At 43.5% G+C, this 18,649-nt stretch overlaps 2 protein-coding genes across 4 annotated transcripts in view; one reads left to right on the top strand and one right to left on the bottom strand.

The window, feature by feature from the left end:
• Nucleotides 1-6,417, bottom strand: part of Nhlrc2 (NHL repeat containing 2) — a 55,994-nt gene extending 49,577 nt beyond the window's left edge. The window contains exons 1-2 of the mRNA XM_031390784.1: nt 5,856-6,417; nt 2,912-3,064 (exon numbers count right to left, since the gene is read on the bottom strand). Of these exons, the coding sequence (XP_031246644.1) occupies nt 2,912-3,064; nt 5,856-6,033 (331 nt within the window). The 5' untranslated portion in view covers nt 6,034-6,417. The remainder of the gene's footprint in view (nt 1-2,911; nt 3,065-5,855) is intronic.
• Nucleotides 6,418-6,637: 220 nt separating this feature from the next.
• Nucleotides 6,638-18,649, top strand: part of Dclre1a (DNA cross-link repair 1A) — a 23,868-nt gene continuing 11,856 nt past the window's right edge. For 2 of the 3 annotated variants that reach the window (XR_004123670.1, XM_031390782.1), the window contains exons 1-8: nt 6,638-6,749; nt 7,019-8,073; nt 9,030-10,655; nt 12,041-12,174; nt 12,957-13,075; nt 14,335-14,475; nt 16,868-17,013; nt 18,159-18,313. Coding sequence is in view for 2 of the 3 variants with exons in the window: in XM_031390782.1 (XP_031246642.1) it covers nt 7,605-8,073; nt 9,030-10,655; nt 12,041-12,174; nt 12,957-13,075; nt 14,335-14,475; nt 16,868-17,013; nt 18,159-18,313 (2,790 nt within the window). In the remaining variant the exon portion in view is untranslated. The remainder of the gene's footprint in view (nt 6,750-7,018; nt 8,074-9,029; nt 10,656-12,040; nt 12,175-12,956; nt 13,076-14,334; nt 14,476-16,867; nt 17,014-18,158; nt 18,314-18,649) is intronic. The other variant, XM_031390783.1, reaches the window with a different exon arrangement.

The raw sequence follows: 18,649 nt of genomic DNA, 5'->3' as shown, positions 1-18,649 counted from the left end.
TTCATGTCCACCTGCAGAACTCTTAGGCACTTCTCGGCTTTTAGGTTTTCCTTTCTTTCCCACTTGAGAAACATAACTTGCAATTGCAAAATTTTGCACAGTCTTCTTTAGGAATCAGAATACACTGGCCCACTGCCTTCAGTCTCCAGCTCCTCACAACCTACCCTCTGAGGAGCCTGTCAACCCCTCACACTCTCTGCACATGAGCTGCTTCTCTCCTATTGCTGGATTCTCTGTCCTTGTGTCTCAGTCTTGGTGTGGCTCTCTTTGAATCCATTCTACTTAAGAGTTCGGGGAACTTCTTGGATACTTATAGTCATGTCTTTCATTAAGTTGGGACAGGTTTTCGCCATTCTTATTTAAAAGTCCCTGTGACAAAGCACCTGATCTATTTGATGGTACTCTGTGTCCATGCCCTGTCCAAATGTTTGTAAGCCTTTCAAACATTTTATAAAGTACTCAGCGGTTTCTGCTGCATTGGCTCTAAGCTCAGAGTCTTTTCTCTGGCTGCTCAGTCTGCCTCCAAACACCCACTGCAGATGCTGTAGTTCAGTTCCAGCGTTTGCTTTGTGAGTTGTCAAAGCTTCTCCTATCTCTTCACTGTTCGTTCCCTTTTCCTGTGTACTGTTTTATCTTTCCTACCCCTTCCTGTTGCTCTATAAGCATCTTTAATATTTGTTTTAGAGAGTCTCATACACCTCTCATTTTATCTTTTAAAGATAGTTTCTGTGGTTTATGTTTTCTTTGAGTAGGCTATTCTTCCTTGTCTTTATGGTTTAGTTTTAACTATCTTGTGACTTTTGCTAAAAATATTCAGCAACTCTGCCTTCAAAAGAATGAGAGTTCCACCCTAGATAGAGTCTGTCTACACAACCATCTCTGCAAGAGCATTTCTGTTGCTTCCTACTCCTCCACCTTCCTGGACCCTTTCTACTTAGAAAGTGATATACTTTTCAGAGACTTGTTTATATATACGTGCGCTGTAAAAAAGAAAATTCCATATCATCTGGCAGAAGACACAGTCTTGGGAGGAAATCACTGACTTTCTCTGGGTATGGTGTCAACCAACTAAGCTAATTACATAGTCATTTAGGGGGTCAACATTAGGATTTTTAACATAGTTGTAAAATACAATTTTATTATGTCTCCTATCAAAAAACTCAAACAAACAAAAAACCCAAACACACACACACACACACACACACACACTAAAACAAAAAACAACTTTCAACCTTGTCACATCCTCAATGAAGGAGGAGAGTCTGAATTCTTAGGACTGCCCCAAAGAGCACTTCACAACATGCATTACCCAATCAGTCTTTGTCTCATTTTACTTAGTACTTGGAGGTTTTTAAAGATTACTAATATATTTTATGTATGTGAGCCCTCTGTCTGCATGTACCTCTGCAAGCCAGAAGAGGGCACCAGGACCCATTACAGATGGCTGTGAGCAATCATGTGGTTGCTGGCAACTGAACTCAGGACCTCTGGAAGAGCAGTCAGTGCTCTTAAAGGCTGAGCCATCTCTCCATTTTGTCTCTTTTCCTGTTTCTCAGAAGCTCTGCCACAATAAGCTACTTGTGGAGCAAGGGTGCTCCTCTTCCTGGCATCTGCTTGCTTGTCTGACCCTCTCTCAGCAGGATAAGTCCTGCTGCCCATTTTCAATGTCACATGTGCTACTGCTTAGTTCTAGGTTTACAAAGACTGTTTCACTGTAAAATCTTTTTAAAGAGTCACAGGCAAAGTGAGTTACTATTCTCTGGGGGAGAGGGTTCTTTAAGGCTTAAAAATTTTACAAAATAATGGTTTTTGTCACCTTAATGATTCTTACTCAGATTTGCTGCATATTTCCTAAAAACATATTTATAATGCATGCTCATAAATGTGCTGGCTGAAGTAAGAAACAGAGGCACATACTACCTAGGGCATAATAAAACAGCTCTTAAATTTGTACACACAAATTCTGATGATTTAGTCACATGTAAATCTTCTGGTTACTGTTTTTAAAATAGAATATATTACAGCTAAAAAGCACGTAAATCATTGTACTTTTAGATTTTGTGGGCAGTCTTGTTGAAGTATGTTCCTAGGACCCTCCATTTGTGCATATTCATGGCCTATCCTACTATCTAGTCACAAAATCAGTAGCCATATTGCTTCCACATAGATGACAAGAGTACTGATTAGTTCAAACTTAAATGAAACCATTTTATCAATTTAGTTATTCCCTCCTGTTATTTTTAGAAAGAAGTCAACAAAACTAAGAACCTGATTATTCTCCTACCTTGACAGCAGACACTAAGTCTAATCTTTGCTAGTTCCAGGCTCAAATGCTATAAGAGGATTTCCTAGAGTGCTTTAGAAAACATTAACTGTAATGAATCACCTTGTAATGATACAAGGTCAAAGGACACGTAGCTGCTGTACTGTGCATTCCACTTGGTTCATGTCAGAAGCCCAACAACACTTCCTGCTAAGAAGTTCAAACCTTTGTATGATCACACTGAGAAGGGCATAAAATTGTGGCCAGATGTTTCCTTTTTTCATAGAACAAATTTAGTTAAGCCTGGGGTAGAAAAAGACTTTTCTAAATATCTCATTAGGCTCTTACCCTCAGGCAAAACCTGAATCCTAAATTCTGGTTCTCCATCAAACCATTATCACTGTTTAGCCCCTCATGAAAAAGTAAATGGAAATCAAGCATGGCAGGTTAGTCAGGGAGTGTGGGGCTTGAGGGCCAAGCTGACCACCTGGAGGGCCAGGAGTCAGTTAGTGTTCACTCACAGACTCAGATCAGACTCAGGAGCACCACGGTCTTACCAAATGGCCGTCCTCCTTTAAGTGAAGGAGTCAGATGCTCTTCTAGTGCTTGTGTACAGCCGTGTGTGAGAAACCAATGAAAAGCAGGTACCTTTATCAGAGAATCTGCGCTCCAGGGCATGGAGGTCAGGCAGCACATGGATACAGTTAATGCAGCAGTAGGTGAAGAAATCAAGGATAACCACTTTCCCACACAGGTCCTTGTAAATGGAAAGAGGCTCTTCCGTGTTCAGCCATTCTAGTCCTGGAATTTATAGAAAACAAATTACAACAATTAAAGGAGACAACAAAGAAAAGGGTAATTTAACTAAACTGTCCATTAAAATGTGAATCTGTGTTCCTAAGACCAGCATAAATAGTCAAACACTTTGAGAGATGACAGTGCTGCTTACAGTCTGTAGCAGTGGACTTTATTAATCTACCCAAATCTCTTTTCTATTAATAAGAGAACATCTTCATGCTTCTAACAACGTACGTAAGTTTGATTTCATGAAAAGATCAACTGGGCAACTATGTGGAGATTAAAAGCCTGGAGAGGGACGGACAGGAGGAGGGTGGAAGCTGCAGAGAATGGGCACCTGCTCTGGGGCGGCAATCTGCAAATGTACCAAAAACCAACAAACAAACGCAGTACTAAGTCCTTTCAGAAATGGTGGATAGTCTTGGGGAAGTGAATAAAATCAACACATTCAAGCGAAAACAAGAGGAAATAAGAAATATTTTTAAAAATCTAATTGCACCCATAGTTGTGAGACGTAGACTTCTGCATCTTTACGTAGCTGCTTGCAGCTCACGGTGCAGGAGCAGGGCTGTGCATTTACCTGTTTCTTGTTTACAACTCGAAGGGTTAGAATTCACTCTTGCTACAGACCTTAGCACCACAGCACATGGTTGTTCTTTAGACAGTCAAGGAAATGTCGCCTTCCCACTTAAAGAAGAAATTTTCTGGTTTCTCTACGGCACATCCAATAGATGACATCATCGCTTGAGCACTGGAGCCACTACTAAGCTAAGGATGGCTTCAGCATCATGGTGCTGGGATAAGTACTAACCGAGTAGCAGTGGGCAGCACACACTCCACGGAGACATAGACAAGGCTGACTGGGGTCATGAATAGAATGACTAACGTCCTGGAGAGGACACAGGAGGAAGGCACACGCCTGCATCATGCTACTAGAACAATGTACGATTTAACACGTATCAACAGTTTATTTCTGGAACTTTCCCTTTAATATTTTGAGAAGGTGATTAATTATAGGTCCCTGGAACCAGACACAAAGACTAATGTAGCAAGGACTACCAACAACAAAACCTGTACTTATTCAACTTTAACAACATTCTAGGAAAGCTGATCTCAAACAAATTAGTATTTCTACTAAATACACTAAAAGTTTTAGGGTTCAGTGAACACTTAATTATTCCTTTTGATAAGTACTAGCTATATATTGAATTGATGACACAGAACTACTAATTAACCTACTAGTTGACATGTGTTTCAGATCCCACTGCAAGATATTTAAGACTCTATCTCTATAAACTGTTATGGGTGACTTATTGAGGGCATAGAGACAGTTATTTAAGTTTTTGTGTTAAGTAATTTAAGTTATTGTCCCAGGTATTTACCAGATTTAATGATAATAATGTATTTTAAGCAGCAATAATTACAATGAATATAATAAATGGCCAACACTTAATGAGTCTCTTTATTTTCTAGGAATTTGCCTGAAATACCTCCATTTAATTACCCTAAAAAAAAATTATCAGTTCCACTTTCTTTACAAGTGAAAAAAAATGAAGACCTGGAGAAGTCAAGAAATGTGCTCAAAATGAAAAAGCTGACAGTTTCAGGTTGGCCTGGATTACCCATTATACTGCAGGGGGCACCTTCTGAAGAATGAGTACTCTCTAAGTAGATCGGTAAACTACAATCAAGACCGAGCATAACTTTTATCTCACAAACTGATTTGTTTGTTTTTAACATTCTGTTAATAACTGGTTGTGGTAGAATATCAGGCTACGTCAAAAACAAAGCCTGATTATTTTCTTATGAGTATGACTTCAGTCACAGTGGTCAAATATCATAACAATATAATAAACTTACTATAAATACAAACAAAACTAGGAAACTGAAACATTTCTCAAAATTCTAGCTGATGGCCGGCTGGTTTATAGTAGTGTATTTATTATGTGCTTTATTACAAAGTTTTCAGAAGATACGTGTACACCTGTACATGTGTTCGTCTCTTTGAAGTTTCTCTGATGGGATCCACCTCCACGCAGCCAATTCTTTTGCAATTCCACGGTCTTTCAAATCCAGTATAATAATAACGAGGGTGAGGGTAAGCCCCTCTCAAGGCGAGTGCAAAAGGGTAAGAAATATTCAAAACTGTTGTGGGATGAAAGTGGAACTGATATATCCTTCCGGGAGATACCTGATCCCTGCCACAGGTAACAAATTAACTATGCATGTGGTTTCAGTGTCATGCCAGGACATATGCCAACATGAGTGGGCTAAACAACTAGGATTCAAACTGAGTACTAAGCTAAAGTTGATTCCAAAAGTTAAAGCTCATTTTGAACGTGGAAACGCGGTAGGAATAGAAAAGTATCAAACGTATAAAGTCTGTAGAATGTAGTCCAACTATGGTAGTTATTAGACGGTCAGGTTCCCTTGCCTTCCCTGTGCCTCAGTTTCCTTTAACTGTAAAACAAGACTACTAAGAGGGTCTCTGTGGGTTGTGCCAACTAAGTAAGATCTCTCAAGTGCTTAAAACCGCCTGTGGCACTTAAGAAGTGATCAAGAAACATCCACGGAGTCTTGTGGTTATTGACGTCAGGCCACGCAGGATTCGAGACGGAGGTGCAAACACTGGTCCCCGCCCTGCAGAACCCCGTCGGTGTGTCGCTCCTCAGGAACACCTCGGGGCTGTGGGCGGACCGCAGGGCACCAGATCTCCAGACTGCTGGCGGGAGGGAGCCATCCTGAGGAAGGGGAGGACCCCGGAGCGGCCCCCACCCCGACGCCAGCCCCTCACCTTCCGGAAACTCGGGCACCGCTAGGTCCTGCTCCCAGCCGTCTACCTTCTGCAGATACTGGTAGACCAGCTCGTCCTTCTCCTGCTGGGTGACGGCGTCCAGCAGGGCGTATTCGAGCGAGGTCTGCGCGGGCAGCAGGCCCGAGAGGCTCGCCCCGCGCGCTCCGGGGGCCGCCATGTTGCGCGAGCTCCCAAGGGCTGGGGGCCGGGGGCCGAGGGCGCCGGTTGGACCAACGTGCGTCGCCCCACTGGCTCAGAGCGGGCCCCGGCCAGCCCGGACCTGCGCCACACTCGCTCCCGCCTACGATAAGCCTTCCTCCAGACGCCAAAGTCCGAAGGGCCGTGCTTCCCCCGCGCGTAATTAAACATTAAACTCCAGGCTGCCCACCCCGCCCCTTCCAGGTTCCGGGCCGCCGTGAAGCCTGGACGTTCCGAGCGCCAGATTCGACACGGGAAAGGCTGCTGGGGTCGCGCTCCGGAGGAGCCGGGAACCCATTGCCTTTGGAGCCCGACAGGGTTTCCAAAACAAATAAGACTAAAAAAAAAAAAAGAAAGAAAGAAAACTATGTACACGTTTAAAAGAGCCGACTTAAGAAAGGGCTCCCCAGTTGTCTCACTCTTAAACTGAGATCAGCCGATTCGGCACGGCAGTGACAGCGGGACAGCGTTCCCGCCAAGAAAGACTCGAAAGGTAAAGAGCGTAAAGCAATCCTCAGAGGAGAAGCTTTTTTTTATGTAGGCAGTGAGGCCAGCGGTTTTGAATTAACAACAACAACAAAAGTGTTCTGTGACTCTGGGTGTGCTGAAAGTGCGGGCGCGAATGGAATGTCCCGCGAACGGGGGAGGTGGCGCGGAGACGAGGCAGCTGCAGCTGGCCCCGGGCTGCCAGGCCAGGTGTGCCCACGAGGGACTGCGGGGAGGAGGAGGGCGAGCTGCAGAAGGGCTCTTTGAGAGGCTGGCATTACTTAACCTGAGAATGATGTAGGGCCCCTTCATTGACCTTCCCCCACCCCAGGTCCAAAGGCGAAGAGGGGGAGCCTGGAGGGATTTTCTGGTACCTGACCTCTCCGGAGGTCTGCAGAGGTGGCTGATTGCTTTCAGGGTAGACAGCCCCTGTGGTGTGGAGTACGTTGTCACCTGTTTGAACTTTGTTCACTGTGCAGGGTTTGATCCCAGGATGGAGGAAGAAATGGACTGACCTAGGAAACTGAAGCTGGTTGGATCCATGAGTCACGAATAAGGGCGGTTGTAACCAACACTTCTATGATTATGGTGTGACTAGTTTCGAACTCAGTGGACTAGGGACTGTGACTGGACTTGTGAGTGGACACTTGTCTATGTGAACAAGAGCCAGAATAGCTTTCTAACCGTTATATGGAGACTCTTTTCAGTTGCACTGAGCCTGGTACTTACCATCCGTGCTTAACATTCAAGGCATTCTTGATTCCTATTTTTTATAAATCAAGTTCTAGGAAGTTAAAAAAAAATACCTGAATGAAATAGTGCCACAATGTAAAGAAACCCGTGTAGATGTTATGTGTGGTGGGTTCTCTTTATTATGGTATAAATAGAACAACAGGTATTCACAGGTACTAAGTGCATTGTGTGCCAGTATCACCAAAGCTTTCAGTTCCAACCAAGTTAGTTGGCTTTTGGTTCCTTTTTTTTTTCCCTACTAAAAAAGTGTTACAAGAAATGGACTCTGAACTCACCAAAGAGTAGTAGTGTACTCATAAAAATCAGTTTGCCATGTTAGAAGACACGTTTCGGGAAGAAGACATTTGGGAATATAAATCTAAAAGAAAACCCAAACCAGTACATCCAAATAATTGTTCTGAAAATATTTCAGAATCAGTTGAAAAAGAAACAGATGGAAAACATCAGTCAAAAGGAAAAGGAAATGAAAAAAGAACTTCAGGAAAGCCAGGCAAAACGAAGGACCACAAAGTGTGCCCTGCGGAAACAGACGACAGTCAGATTTCTGCAGGTTCCAGTCAGAATTCGAGCGGTAGAGATGACATTCAGCAGTCTCAAAGCAAAGAGACAACACCGAAAAAGCAATGTAGAACTCACAGAGGCAAGCAAGTGACCCCAAAGACACGCCCAGTTTATGCTGGGCACTGCCCTAGCTGCCAGCTGCCTTTCTCCTCACTGCTAGGTCAGACGCCCCGGTGGCATGTTTTCGAGTGTTTGAATTCCCCACCGATCTCTGACACAGGTAAGAAAAGGCCATCGAGGCGCCTGTCAGTGTCCCTTCAGTCTCCTCGGGGGATTCTACGCACTTGCAACCATGCCTGACTTATGTGCTGGTTGGTAATTGGAACTCAGGTCCTCCTGTACACTGCATGGACTTTATTGACTGAGCTGTCATCTCAACTTCTTCTCAGTTTCCATAAATGTCACTGAACCTTTCACTCTGTTTTTTCCTACCTAACTCTTTGTAAGGACTAAATAAATAAATTAGATGGTATTAACATTTTATAGATGAGCGTTCCTACAAGCTGAATAATCAGGCCTATTTGTTATCCTACTTTAGAATTAGATAAGTTATAAATACATTTGGTTTCTAAATATGGATATGTTGTATTCATCATGTGTGTTAATATGCTAGGAGAGGAACTAGAAGGTAGTCTGAGATGATTCAGTCTTACAGAAATGTGCCAGTACAGAAGTGAAGCCATGTTTTTATTATATTTTAAGATAAATGTCATGTTTAACACATAGAAAATACTCCTTTGAGTTATCTCAAATTTCCCTGTGGAAAGAGGATCTGAAAAACAATCTAGAAGTGTTTGGTTTAAATGTAATAAGTAGAGCCTTGTAAAATTATGATGGATTAGTTTTTTGGTGTTTTAAATGTTGATCTTGGCAACAGCAGTTAACGCAGCTAGCATAGATATTGTCATAGTTCTTAGAGGTGACCCATGGAGGGCTAGGTGTGGTGGCCCACACCTTTCATCCCAGCCCTTGGGAGGTGGGCAGATACATGTGCGTTCAAGGTCAGTCTGGTTTACATAGAGTTCCAGGATAGCCAGAGCTATATATAGAGTTCCTGTCTCAAAACAATAACAAAATGGTGAACCCTGGTTTTGTGCCTGGTGGTTACTCTATGGTGTTAGTGCCTTCAGGGTTATTGTATAAAATGGTCTTTTTTTCCTTTTCAATCATTTTCAGAATGTCCCGAGGGTTTGCTGTGTACCTCCACAATCCCGTCTCATTATAAGAAATACACTCACATCGTGCTTGCTCGAAGTCGAGACAGCAAGGATCCTCTCAGCAGCCCCTCGGACGCATTGGCGGCGCAGTTTGCTGCAACAGAACCGGCAGAGTCTCCTTGTAACCTTGAGGAAAGACGGTCTGTGCTCCTGAAAACTGGGAACTTAAGAAAAGTGTTAGACGACTCTTTGTTGATGATGCAGTGTCTAAAAACATCTCAGCCTCCAGCTGAACCCACCAGGAAGAGTGCCTCTTCTCCATGCTCTCAAACGTCACGAGTTCCACAGTGGGCAGAGTTTGCTAAAATAGACCAGCTGCTGGGAGGTGGATCGCCTCTTGCTGAGGTTACATTAAACAGCCAGAGCAAGTCAGGGACTACAGGTTTGCCATTGCCAGAAAATGACGGTGGTGGCTATGAGATCTCTTATTCTCCGCTCCACAGTGACGAAGAGACTTACGATGTAGACCAAGAACTGGACGATTCACAGCAGGAACTGTTTTTTACCCAAAGCTCTAAAGACAGCAGCCTAGAAGAAGATGGCTCTGCCATATTTGAAAACCTTCATGGTTTCTCCCCAAAGGAAGCAGAGGGGATCCATCCCGCAGCGAAGAGCCTGGTCGCTCAGGCTCGGTGTAGTGAAGGCAGTACACTAAATGACCCTTTTCAGCTTATCTCCCACACCTCGAGCAGGCTTTCCCGAGAGGACCCACCACACACAGATGCGGCCTTCTTTTCGCTTTCACCTGCGTTGGCAGTGGGAGGTGCTGCTTCTAATTATCAGACCTCTAAGGCCAAGCCTGATGAGCCAGAAAAATTCCACTCACTTGCATCAAGTCATCGGCAACAGGAAATTGAAACGTCAGCTGTTGGCAATCAGACTTCTCTGCCGTTACTTACTAGTGCCAGGTCAAAGCCACCTGAAAAGGAGGGAGGCGAGCGTCTGCCTTTGCATCTAACCCAGAGTCAGACTAAAGGATCACGGAGTAAGGGCTTTGGTGCTCCAGGTGCTAACTGTGCCTGCAGGAACGCACAGAAGTGCTCTAGCATGCCTAGTGACAAGGCCCCGGGCACATTGCCTCCCAGTCCCAAGCAGAGCCCAAGCCAACCCTCTAAGAAAGTGATGAAGCAGATGGATATAGGTGTGTTTTTTGGACTACCACCCAAAAGGCAAGACACATCACCGAGGAAGAGCGCATCAGAAGGGCCAAATGTCAGTCCAGTTGTGAGTCCCAATGGAAAGAGGCCCCGGTTGTGCAAGAGGAAAGCACAGAGCTCTCTGAGTGACTTAGAATTTGATGCAAAGAGTTTAACCGAGAGTCAGCACTCTGTGGAACTGTCTGGAGAGAGGACGCAACCTCGAAGGAAGAGACGTAAAAAGTCAAATTCACCGCGGGAAGGAACAGACCAGAGAAGGCCAGGTCACCTCAGTAACAATCCAGAGTTGGGACCAGTCAGCTTCAGCTTCAGCAAAGGCTTCGTAAGATGGGCTCACGGCAGGACGCAGAGAGGGAACGTGAGCGTTCCAGAGTCCTCTGGTGCAGGGAAAGTGAGGAGAAGGTGTCCGTTCTATAAGAGAATCCCCGGTAAGTTGAAATACCAACGTCAGCTCATCAAGGAAGACACAGCAGTGTTTAACATCACCTTTCTTGCTGTTGGGTAGATAAGTTTGAAATAATTTGTACAGGATATATATTTTCTTTGCTTTTTATGATATTTTATGAATCTTTTACTAGGATTAGGGTTTGGAGGGTTTAAAATATTTTTCTCCATTATCAGCAAATTTGCATTAACCATTTTATATGATACTATAATGATTAGGTAGTTATTATAGATTATAGAAAGGCATGTGAACTGTGAAGATCCCAGGTAACCTGAAAGACAATAAGATGTCAGTGTAAATATGACAAAAGCCAGCGTCTAAGCGCCGCTGAGGGTATGCAGGCTCGGCGGCTTCAAAGAAGGGGAGTGCAGCATGCTCTACCTACCGCAAATGCCAGTTTCCGAGCAATGCGAGAACCTAGGGTCTTCTGCTTTTGTATGTCCCAATTGGATATCTGCCCATGCCTTCACAGATAGGTTCATGGGAAAACCGAGCCCAGAAATGAATTCCTAAGGAGAGCTAACTCTTGTATGAGGAGTATGCAAGGGAACAGCCAGAATACACTTAGCTTCTGATACTGCACAGAAATGCCTCACTGATGTGGGCCAGGCCCCGTTCTGTTTCCAGTGATCATTACGATTCGCTTTTTATACTTTACACGTGCTGTGTGTTGGCCGCCTCGGCATGGTGAGGCTGAGCCTGTTCGCCTACCTGTCAGCTGTCAGCACACTGACCGTTTCTCTCATAAGCACACTTCAGAACAGTGTTTCTCAACTTCATTTTGTCATTTTTCTTTGGAAGAAACTTTTGAGGCAATCTCTTATTTCCTTCCTCCTCCACTACCCCCAAATGAAACCCAACGACTATAGATAATGCTGTCTGTTTTTTCTTTTACTTTGGCTCTTTGGAGAGCTGCAAACTGTGGTAAGTTTTCTGGCCCCTGAGAAGCCTGTCATTGTCACCCCTCATTGGAATTCATGGCTTTGAAGTTCCAACTGATTCTCTTCTCAGTGCCTGGTAGAAATTAGAGATTCTACTTGCCCCATCCCTAAGCATTAGTACCACAAAAGTATTGATCAGGAAAAAAGAAATGATTGGTTTGTAACTTAACATTTTTTAATTAGTTGTTTGGTTTTGGTTTTTGGTTTTTGTTTTTTGGTGAGACTATTCTCAAGCTTCTACCCTGGAATATTTAGCAGACACAGGGATTATTCTTACCTTTCGATAAATGTATGTTCTTAAGAAACTCAGTGAATTTGAAGCATAAATGAGCAATGCAGAGCGGAGAGGCCCGGCCTTTAGCTGGGACCCCGTGTGTGAGTGAGTGCCTGGCTTCTGTTCATCCCACTGCTGGCCGTCTCATTGCAGGGACTGCCTTCACTGTGGATGCATTTCAGTACGGTGAGGTCGAAGGCTGCACTGCTTACTTCCTCACACATTTCCATTCAGATCACTATGCTGGCTTGTCGAAGGACTTCACGTGGCCTGTCTATTGTAGTGAGGTAAGTTTCAGCCCTCTAAGCTCTGTTTGTGGAATGAAGCTGTGACTTCAAGAAACTTCGGTAAAAAAGACAATATTGAAAACTAGAAGAGCCATCACTGTACTGGAGAAGATGGCTAAAGCATATTGGACATTTAGGTTTAAAAATCAAATATGTCACCGTCAACAGATACCACCTGTTTTCTACAAACGTGTATTTTATTGCGTGAGAACAATAGATGGCCTCACTAAGCCAAGTGTCACTGAGTAACCATTCTCCCGAGTGCCGAGGTAGATCCAGAGGCAAGATAGTCAGCATTAGGGAGGTAGGCCGCAGTTATTGCCACAGTAGTGGTACCTCAGACTCTGTCCCCACCTGAGTTTAGAGGAAGTTTCATGGTGCAGAATACCTTGAAATGGTTGTTAGATCATGAACATTTAACAGACCCAGGGGCTCCGGCTAGAAAGTGCTGTATCCCTCAGCACAGCCTGTGGAGAGGCACAAGCACCTCAGAAATGTGTACTTGGAGCTTGCAGTAACTTAAGAATACCCAGAGCGTACCACAAGGAAACACAGGAGATCAACCCAAAGCAGTGAGTGGGGACCAGGTCAGGAAGCTGGGAAGGAGGGGCTTTTCCTAGATGAACAAGCAGCAGAGTGCCATGGGTACCCTACCCCTATCGTCCCTGCTGTGGAGGGTCCACATCCACAGCAGTGGGAAAGCCTAGAGTACTGACAGGCCCTGGCTGTAAACCGAAGGTGACCCAGCCCCGCCCTGCTTTCCTCCGCACCCTGCCTTGCAGATAACTGGCAATTTGTTGAAGAAGAAGCTTCATGTGCAAGAACAATACATCCATCAGTTGCCGATGGACACCGAGTGTATAGTGGATGGTGTCAAGGTTGTTTTGCTGGATGCCAATCAGTAAGTATGAGGGCCACCGCAGTGACCCCCTCACCACTGTAGGCAGCACTGTAGGTAGCATAAGAGGCGTGCCTGCTGTAAACAACATTGAAAAAGAAAATGGTGGCATGGTTGTCCAAGAGCTTAGAGCTGATAAGCTAGATCTTAAACCAGAGTAAATCCTAGTTCTACTTTTGCAAAAACAATTTTACAATCAGTTTAAATATAGGAAAAAATCTGTTGTCTAACTTATATTTGTGCAGTTGACTGGTGACACTTTATATTAAAAAAAAAAAAAAACAGTTTGTTACTGGTCTAAAAATGGAAAGATGAAGTTTTCCATTTTCCTTAACATAAGTTACATAAAGTAAAATTTTATATCCTGTTTGGATACCAGGGGAGGACTGGTCCTCTGCTCCCACCGTACTTTTAAACTTAAAAAAAACAAAACAACAACAAAGAAAAACATTCAATTTTAGACTCTAAAGATTTGTAAGATTTCATTTTCCATTGAAATGGATAGTGGTCTATTTTCTCTCTCTCTCTCTCTCTCTCTCTCTCTCTCTCTCTCTCTCTCTCTCTCTCTTTCTCTCTCACTCACTCCCTTCTCTAGCCATCTCCTTCGTTTTTCTTCTCCTTCCCTCTCTGTCTCTGTCCCCTTCCCGTCTGCCTCTCTGCCCCCCTCTGTAAGACGCTGTCAACATTCATGTTGCCCAAACGCAGCTACCCACTGTGGTTCTTTCTGGGATGTGAGCCTGTTCTGAAGAGACCATAAGCTTCTTGGGAAAGAACTAAGGCAAAATCTAGATTTGCTAAAGTCCAGGCCAATATTATCACGTTAGATTCTTTAAAAAAACAGAACAAAACAATAGTTTCCAGCCTTGCTGATATTTCTTTTCTGATTGCCAGTTTGAATTCTGATGTTTTTTGGAGTTGTCACTACTGAAATGTTTACCACAAGTCACACAGTTTGCATAAACTATTCGATCAAGCCAGGGTCTCAGCCAACACTTCGTAGAAGGAAGTTGTCCTAAGGGCTTAGAAGCCAGGCCAGCCTGTCTGAAGGCAGGACCTTCCTGGAAATGTGCTCTGTGGACACGCGCTACATCCCTGTACACTGCTGCAGCCCACCAGGTCCCTTCTTGGAAATGTGCTCTGTAGACATGCGCTACATCCCTGCACACTGCTGCAGCCGACCATCTTCTCTTGATGTTGAGAGATGTACCCTTGCCCCAGCGCTTTGTCTGTTCCCTGTGTATTCCTAAAATGTTTGTGTCCAGCTGTCCAGGTGCTACCATGGTCCTTTTCCAGCTTCCCGGCGGCACTGTCATACTGCACACCGGAGACTTCCGAGCGGACCCCAGCATGGAGCGCTCTCTCCTGGCGGGCCGCAAAGTCCATACACTGTTCCTAGACACCACGTGAGAGACTTTGTGTTCTCCCTTGTCCCGCTGATAGCCATGTCCTGGGGTGTATGGGTAATTGAAACGTTTGCTTAGATCATTTAAATGATGGTTTACAGCTAATTTATGTCTTAAGAGTGTTTAGCAAAAGGATACCATTAAAAAAAAAGCCTGCTAAAAGGCAAATGTAGAATTATAGGTCATAATTTTTTGTTATTTTAATTTTGAAAATGTTTATAGGACAGTCTTGTTCTTAAAAATAACTTAGGGGACAGCCTTTAGGAAAATACCTTTTAATGATTATTTTTTCTTAAGTGTCCATATAGTTTATTGGACTAATATTGTCCATATTAGTTTATAGTTGTGAAGAGGGAGCAGAGGCCACAATGGGATTTTGCTCATGAGTATTGGAATTACTTTTATCTTCTCTTAAAAAGGTAACTTATAAGTGGTACCTTTGAGTCCTTCAGTGATACAAATATAATCACCTAAGTGCTTATATATAGATTATGTGGTTTTAGCCTTGTTAAGGTATAATTGACAGAAATTATATGAATTTGTACTATACAATATGATTCCATTTGTTAAAATAAGTCACTGATTTGTAGGCTTTAAGTATATAAACATTCCAAGGATTCTTTGGATAAGATATTTCAGTAAAAAATAATCTTTCCAAAAAAAGCAAAAACACCAAAAACAAGCCGTTTGTCCCACTGATGCGCTTCATTTTTTCCTATGCTCTTTAAATGGTAGATAAATTAAAGAAGTAACATTTTTTAAATTATAGTTTTAGTCTTCCTATGGTTCTGGATTTCTTTGTGTTGAAGAAAGGACTGGGATCCTGCCTCCTTTTTGATGACTAAGTACCAAAAACAGTTCTGAAAGTCATGAAAAATCATTTGTTCAGTGTTTATAGTATATTATACTTTAGAAAATCACATTTTTCATCTCAAAATATATACAGATAATAGCTGATTGCCAGCTTTTCAACTGGGTATTTTTTAATCTGGGTCCAGCTAGATCAGTTGTGTGTGGTCTTTCTTATTTCTAACTCTGTGCCTATGTGAGTACATGCACTTTAATGTAGCTGCCAGTGGGAACCTGAGGTGTTAGAGCCCCTGGAGCTGGAGCTACTGGCCAGGCTAGGATCTGACTCTTGTGGGTGCTGGGAACTGAACCCAGGTCCTCTGAAAAAATAGTCTGCACCGCTAACCCATGAGCCATCTCTGCAGCCCTAACCCTGAGCCATCTCTGCACTGCTAACTCATGAGCCATCTCTGCACTCCTAACCCTGAGCCATCTCTGCAGCCCTAATCCATGAGCCATCTCTGCACTGCTAACCAATGAGCCATCTCTGCACTCCTAACCTTGAGCCATCTCTGCACTGCTAACTCATGAGCCATCTCTGTGTTCCTAACCCTGAGCCATCTCTGTGCTCCTAACCCTGAGCCATCTCTGTGCTCCTAACCTATGAGCCATCTCTGCACTCCTATCCCTGAGCCATCTCTGTGCTCCTAACCCTGAGCCATCTCTGTGCTCCTAACCTATGAGCCATCTCTGTGCTCCTAACCTATGAGCCATCTCTGCACTCCTATCCCTGAGCCATCTCTGTACCGCTAACCCTGAGCCATCTCTGTGCTCCTAACCCTGAGCCATCTCTGTGCTCCTAACCCTGAGCCATCTCTGTGCTCCTAACCTATGAGCCATCTCTGTGCTCCTAACCCTGAGCCATCTCTGTGCTCCTAACCTATGAGCCATCTCTGCACTCCTATCCCTGAGCCATCTCTGTACCGCTAACCCTGAGCCATCTCTGCACCGCTAACCCTGAGCCATCTCTGCACTCCTATCCCTTAGCCATCTCTGCACCGCTAACCCTGAGCCATCTCTGCAGCCCCTATATCTGCTATATTCTTGTGATATATGCATTAATGTGTTTGTGAAAGGAAATAACCTTGTATATATCACCTTTAATTTGAAATACTATGTTAAATTCATATTTAGTTTATTAAGTAAGAATTCTCTCCTATAAATTTAACCTCTTTCAGTTGTATTTTCTTTGGTAGTGACTTGGGTTTTAAAAATAGATAACTGAGTTCTATCATTCATAAGTAAAGTGGTCAACTGGAAAAATATATTCTTATTGAGAAGAAAAGTATTCAAACAGGAAATTTCTTTGAAGATGATGAACACATAATTTAAAGATGTGAGAAGTTATTATCGCGCCATAAGTTGGCAGTAGCTGGAAACGCGTATTTTCATTGTAGACAGCATGATCGTGTGCTTTTAGTAGTTGTAGTCTTGGTGTATGAACTTGGTGTACGAGCTTGTTTGTTTTCTTGTAAAGTAACATCCGAGCAGAGCCTCTGCTCTCGCTTCCCCTGTCAGTAAGAACCGCCTTTCCTTGTCACAGATACTGCAGCCCAGAATATACCTTCCCGTCTCAGCAGGAGGTTATCCAGTTTGCCATCAACACTGCCTTTGAGGCTGTAACTCTAAACCCACGCGCTCTCGTTGTCTGCGGCACGTACTGTATCGGAAAGGAGAAAGTCTTCCTAGGTGGGTGGCTGCCGTATCTAATTCACATTAAATTATTATAAAGAGCAGACTCCTGCACGGGCCCTTTCAGCCCTGCTCCTACATTTGAGACTTTCCGAAACGATCCAGTATTACCTTTGAAGCTAGAGGGAAAATGGAGAGTGCTCGACACCTTTAAACCAGGAGCTAAACTTTGCAGGAACATCTGACAAGTGCATTTATCTTGACACTCATGTCTATAGGCAGTCGGTGTGGCACCGTGGTCTCAGCTTTGAAAGGCACTCACTGCATAACTGTACCACAGCGAGCTGGCTGAGAACAATTTAACTTTTGCTTCTGTCTTCCTGTAGTTTGTCTAGGTGATAAATGTGTTGTTTAGTTTCTGCAGAGTGGTCCCCAATTCTTCTTAAGTGTGATAACACCATGCCAACGTCCAAGAGATGAGTGTTAAGGCCAGGACACTACCATGTGTCAATGTTCTTCTTTTCCACCTGCCTCTCTATGCTTTCTTTTAAGATCAGTTGTATTTTTAGTCACGTGTGTGTATCTGTGCCTGTGCATGGAGTCCAGGTGCCTACAGGGGCCGGAGGATCACTTCAGATTACCTTGGAGCTCCAATTACAGGTTTTTGAGTCACCCAACTAGGATGCTGGGACCCAAACTGGGGCCTCTGCAAGGGCAGTCTGTGCTCTCAGCCACTGAGCCATCTCAACATCTGCTTTCTGTACTTGTTTTGTAGTTATTTTTTTTTTAAGATTTATTTATTTATTATATGTAAGTACACTGTAGCTGTCTTCAGACATGCCAGAAGAGGGTGTCAGATCTCATTACTGATGGTTGTGAGCCACCATGTTGTTGCTGGGATTTGAACTCAGGACCTTTGGAAGAGCAGTTAGCGCTCTTAACTGCTGAGCCATCTCACCAGCCCTGTTTTGTAGTTCTTAAATAATAAATGATAGACTTTTTAAAATAAATTATTTGGCTTTTTCTTTGTTAATTCCACATAGCTAATGAGCAAACTCATTTGGCTATTTGTGATTAAAATAAGCATTTTATTTTGTGAATTTTTTATTTGATAAATCCCTCCTTTACGATGTGGGTACGGTATGACGTCGTCTGTTTGACAAGCCATGGTTTATTGTTTTTTATCTTTTGCTTTCCTGCAGCCATTGCTGATGTTTTAGGTTCAAAGGTGGGCATGTCCCAAGAAAAGTATAAAACTTTGCAGTGCCTCAATATACCAGAAATCAGTTCCCTCATAACCACAGACATGTGCAGCTGTTTGGTTCACCTCCTCCCAATGATGCAAATTAACTTTAAGGTAAGCATTCAAGATCTGTGCATGGAGTCCAGGTACCTACAGGGGCCGGAGGATAAGCTAGGGAAGGTATTTATCTAAATATAACCTTAAGAAATTCTGTCAGAATGAAAAGTTTCCCCCAAGGAAAACATTTTATGTTTTTAGCCTTTCTGTATGTATACCTTTGTAGGGTAATTCACATGCCCACCAGGACTTCAGACACTAGGCGATTTGCCCAAAGGCAGGAGCCCAGACAGAAAAGCATGCCCTATGTGCTCATCCAGTCTTCTATTTTTTTTTTAAACTTTTATTGCATTATGATGAGAAAAGTTACATGATTTCAATTTATCTGAATTT

This window comes from Mastomys coucha, unplaced genomic scaffold (assembly GCF_008632895.1).
Source record: "Mastomys coucha isolate ucsf_1 unplaced genomic scaffold, UCSF_Mcou_1 pScaffold21, whole genome shotgun sequence".
NCBI lineage: Eukaryota > Metazoa > Chordata > Mammalia > Rodentia > Muridae > Mastomys > Mastomys coucha.
This window is presented reverse-complemented; position numbering and strand designations above follow the sequence as displayed.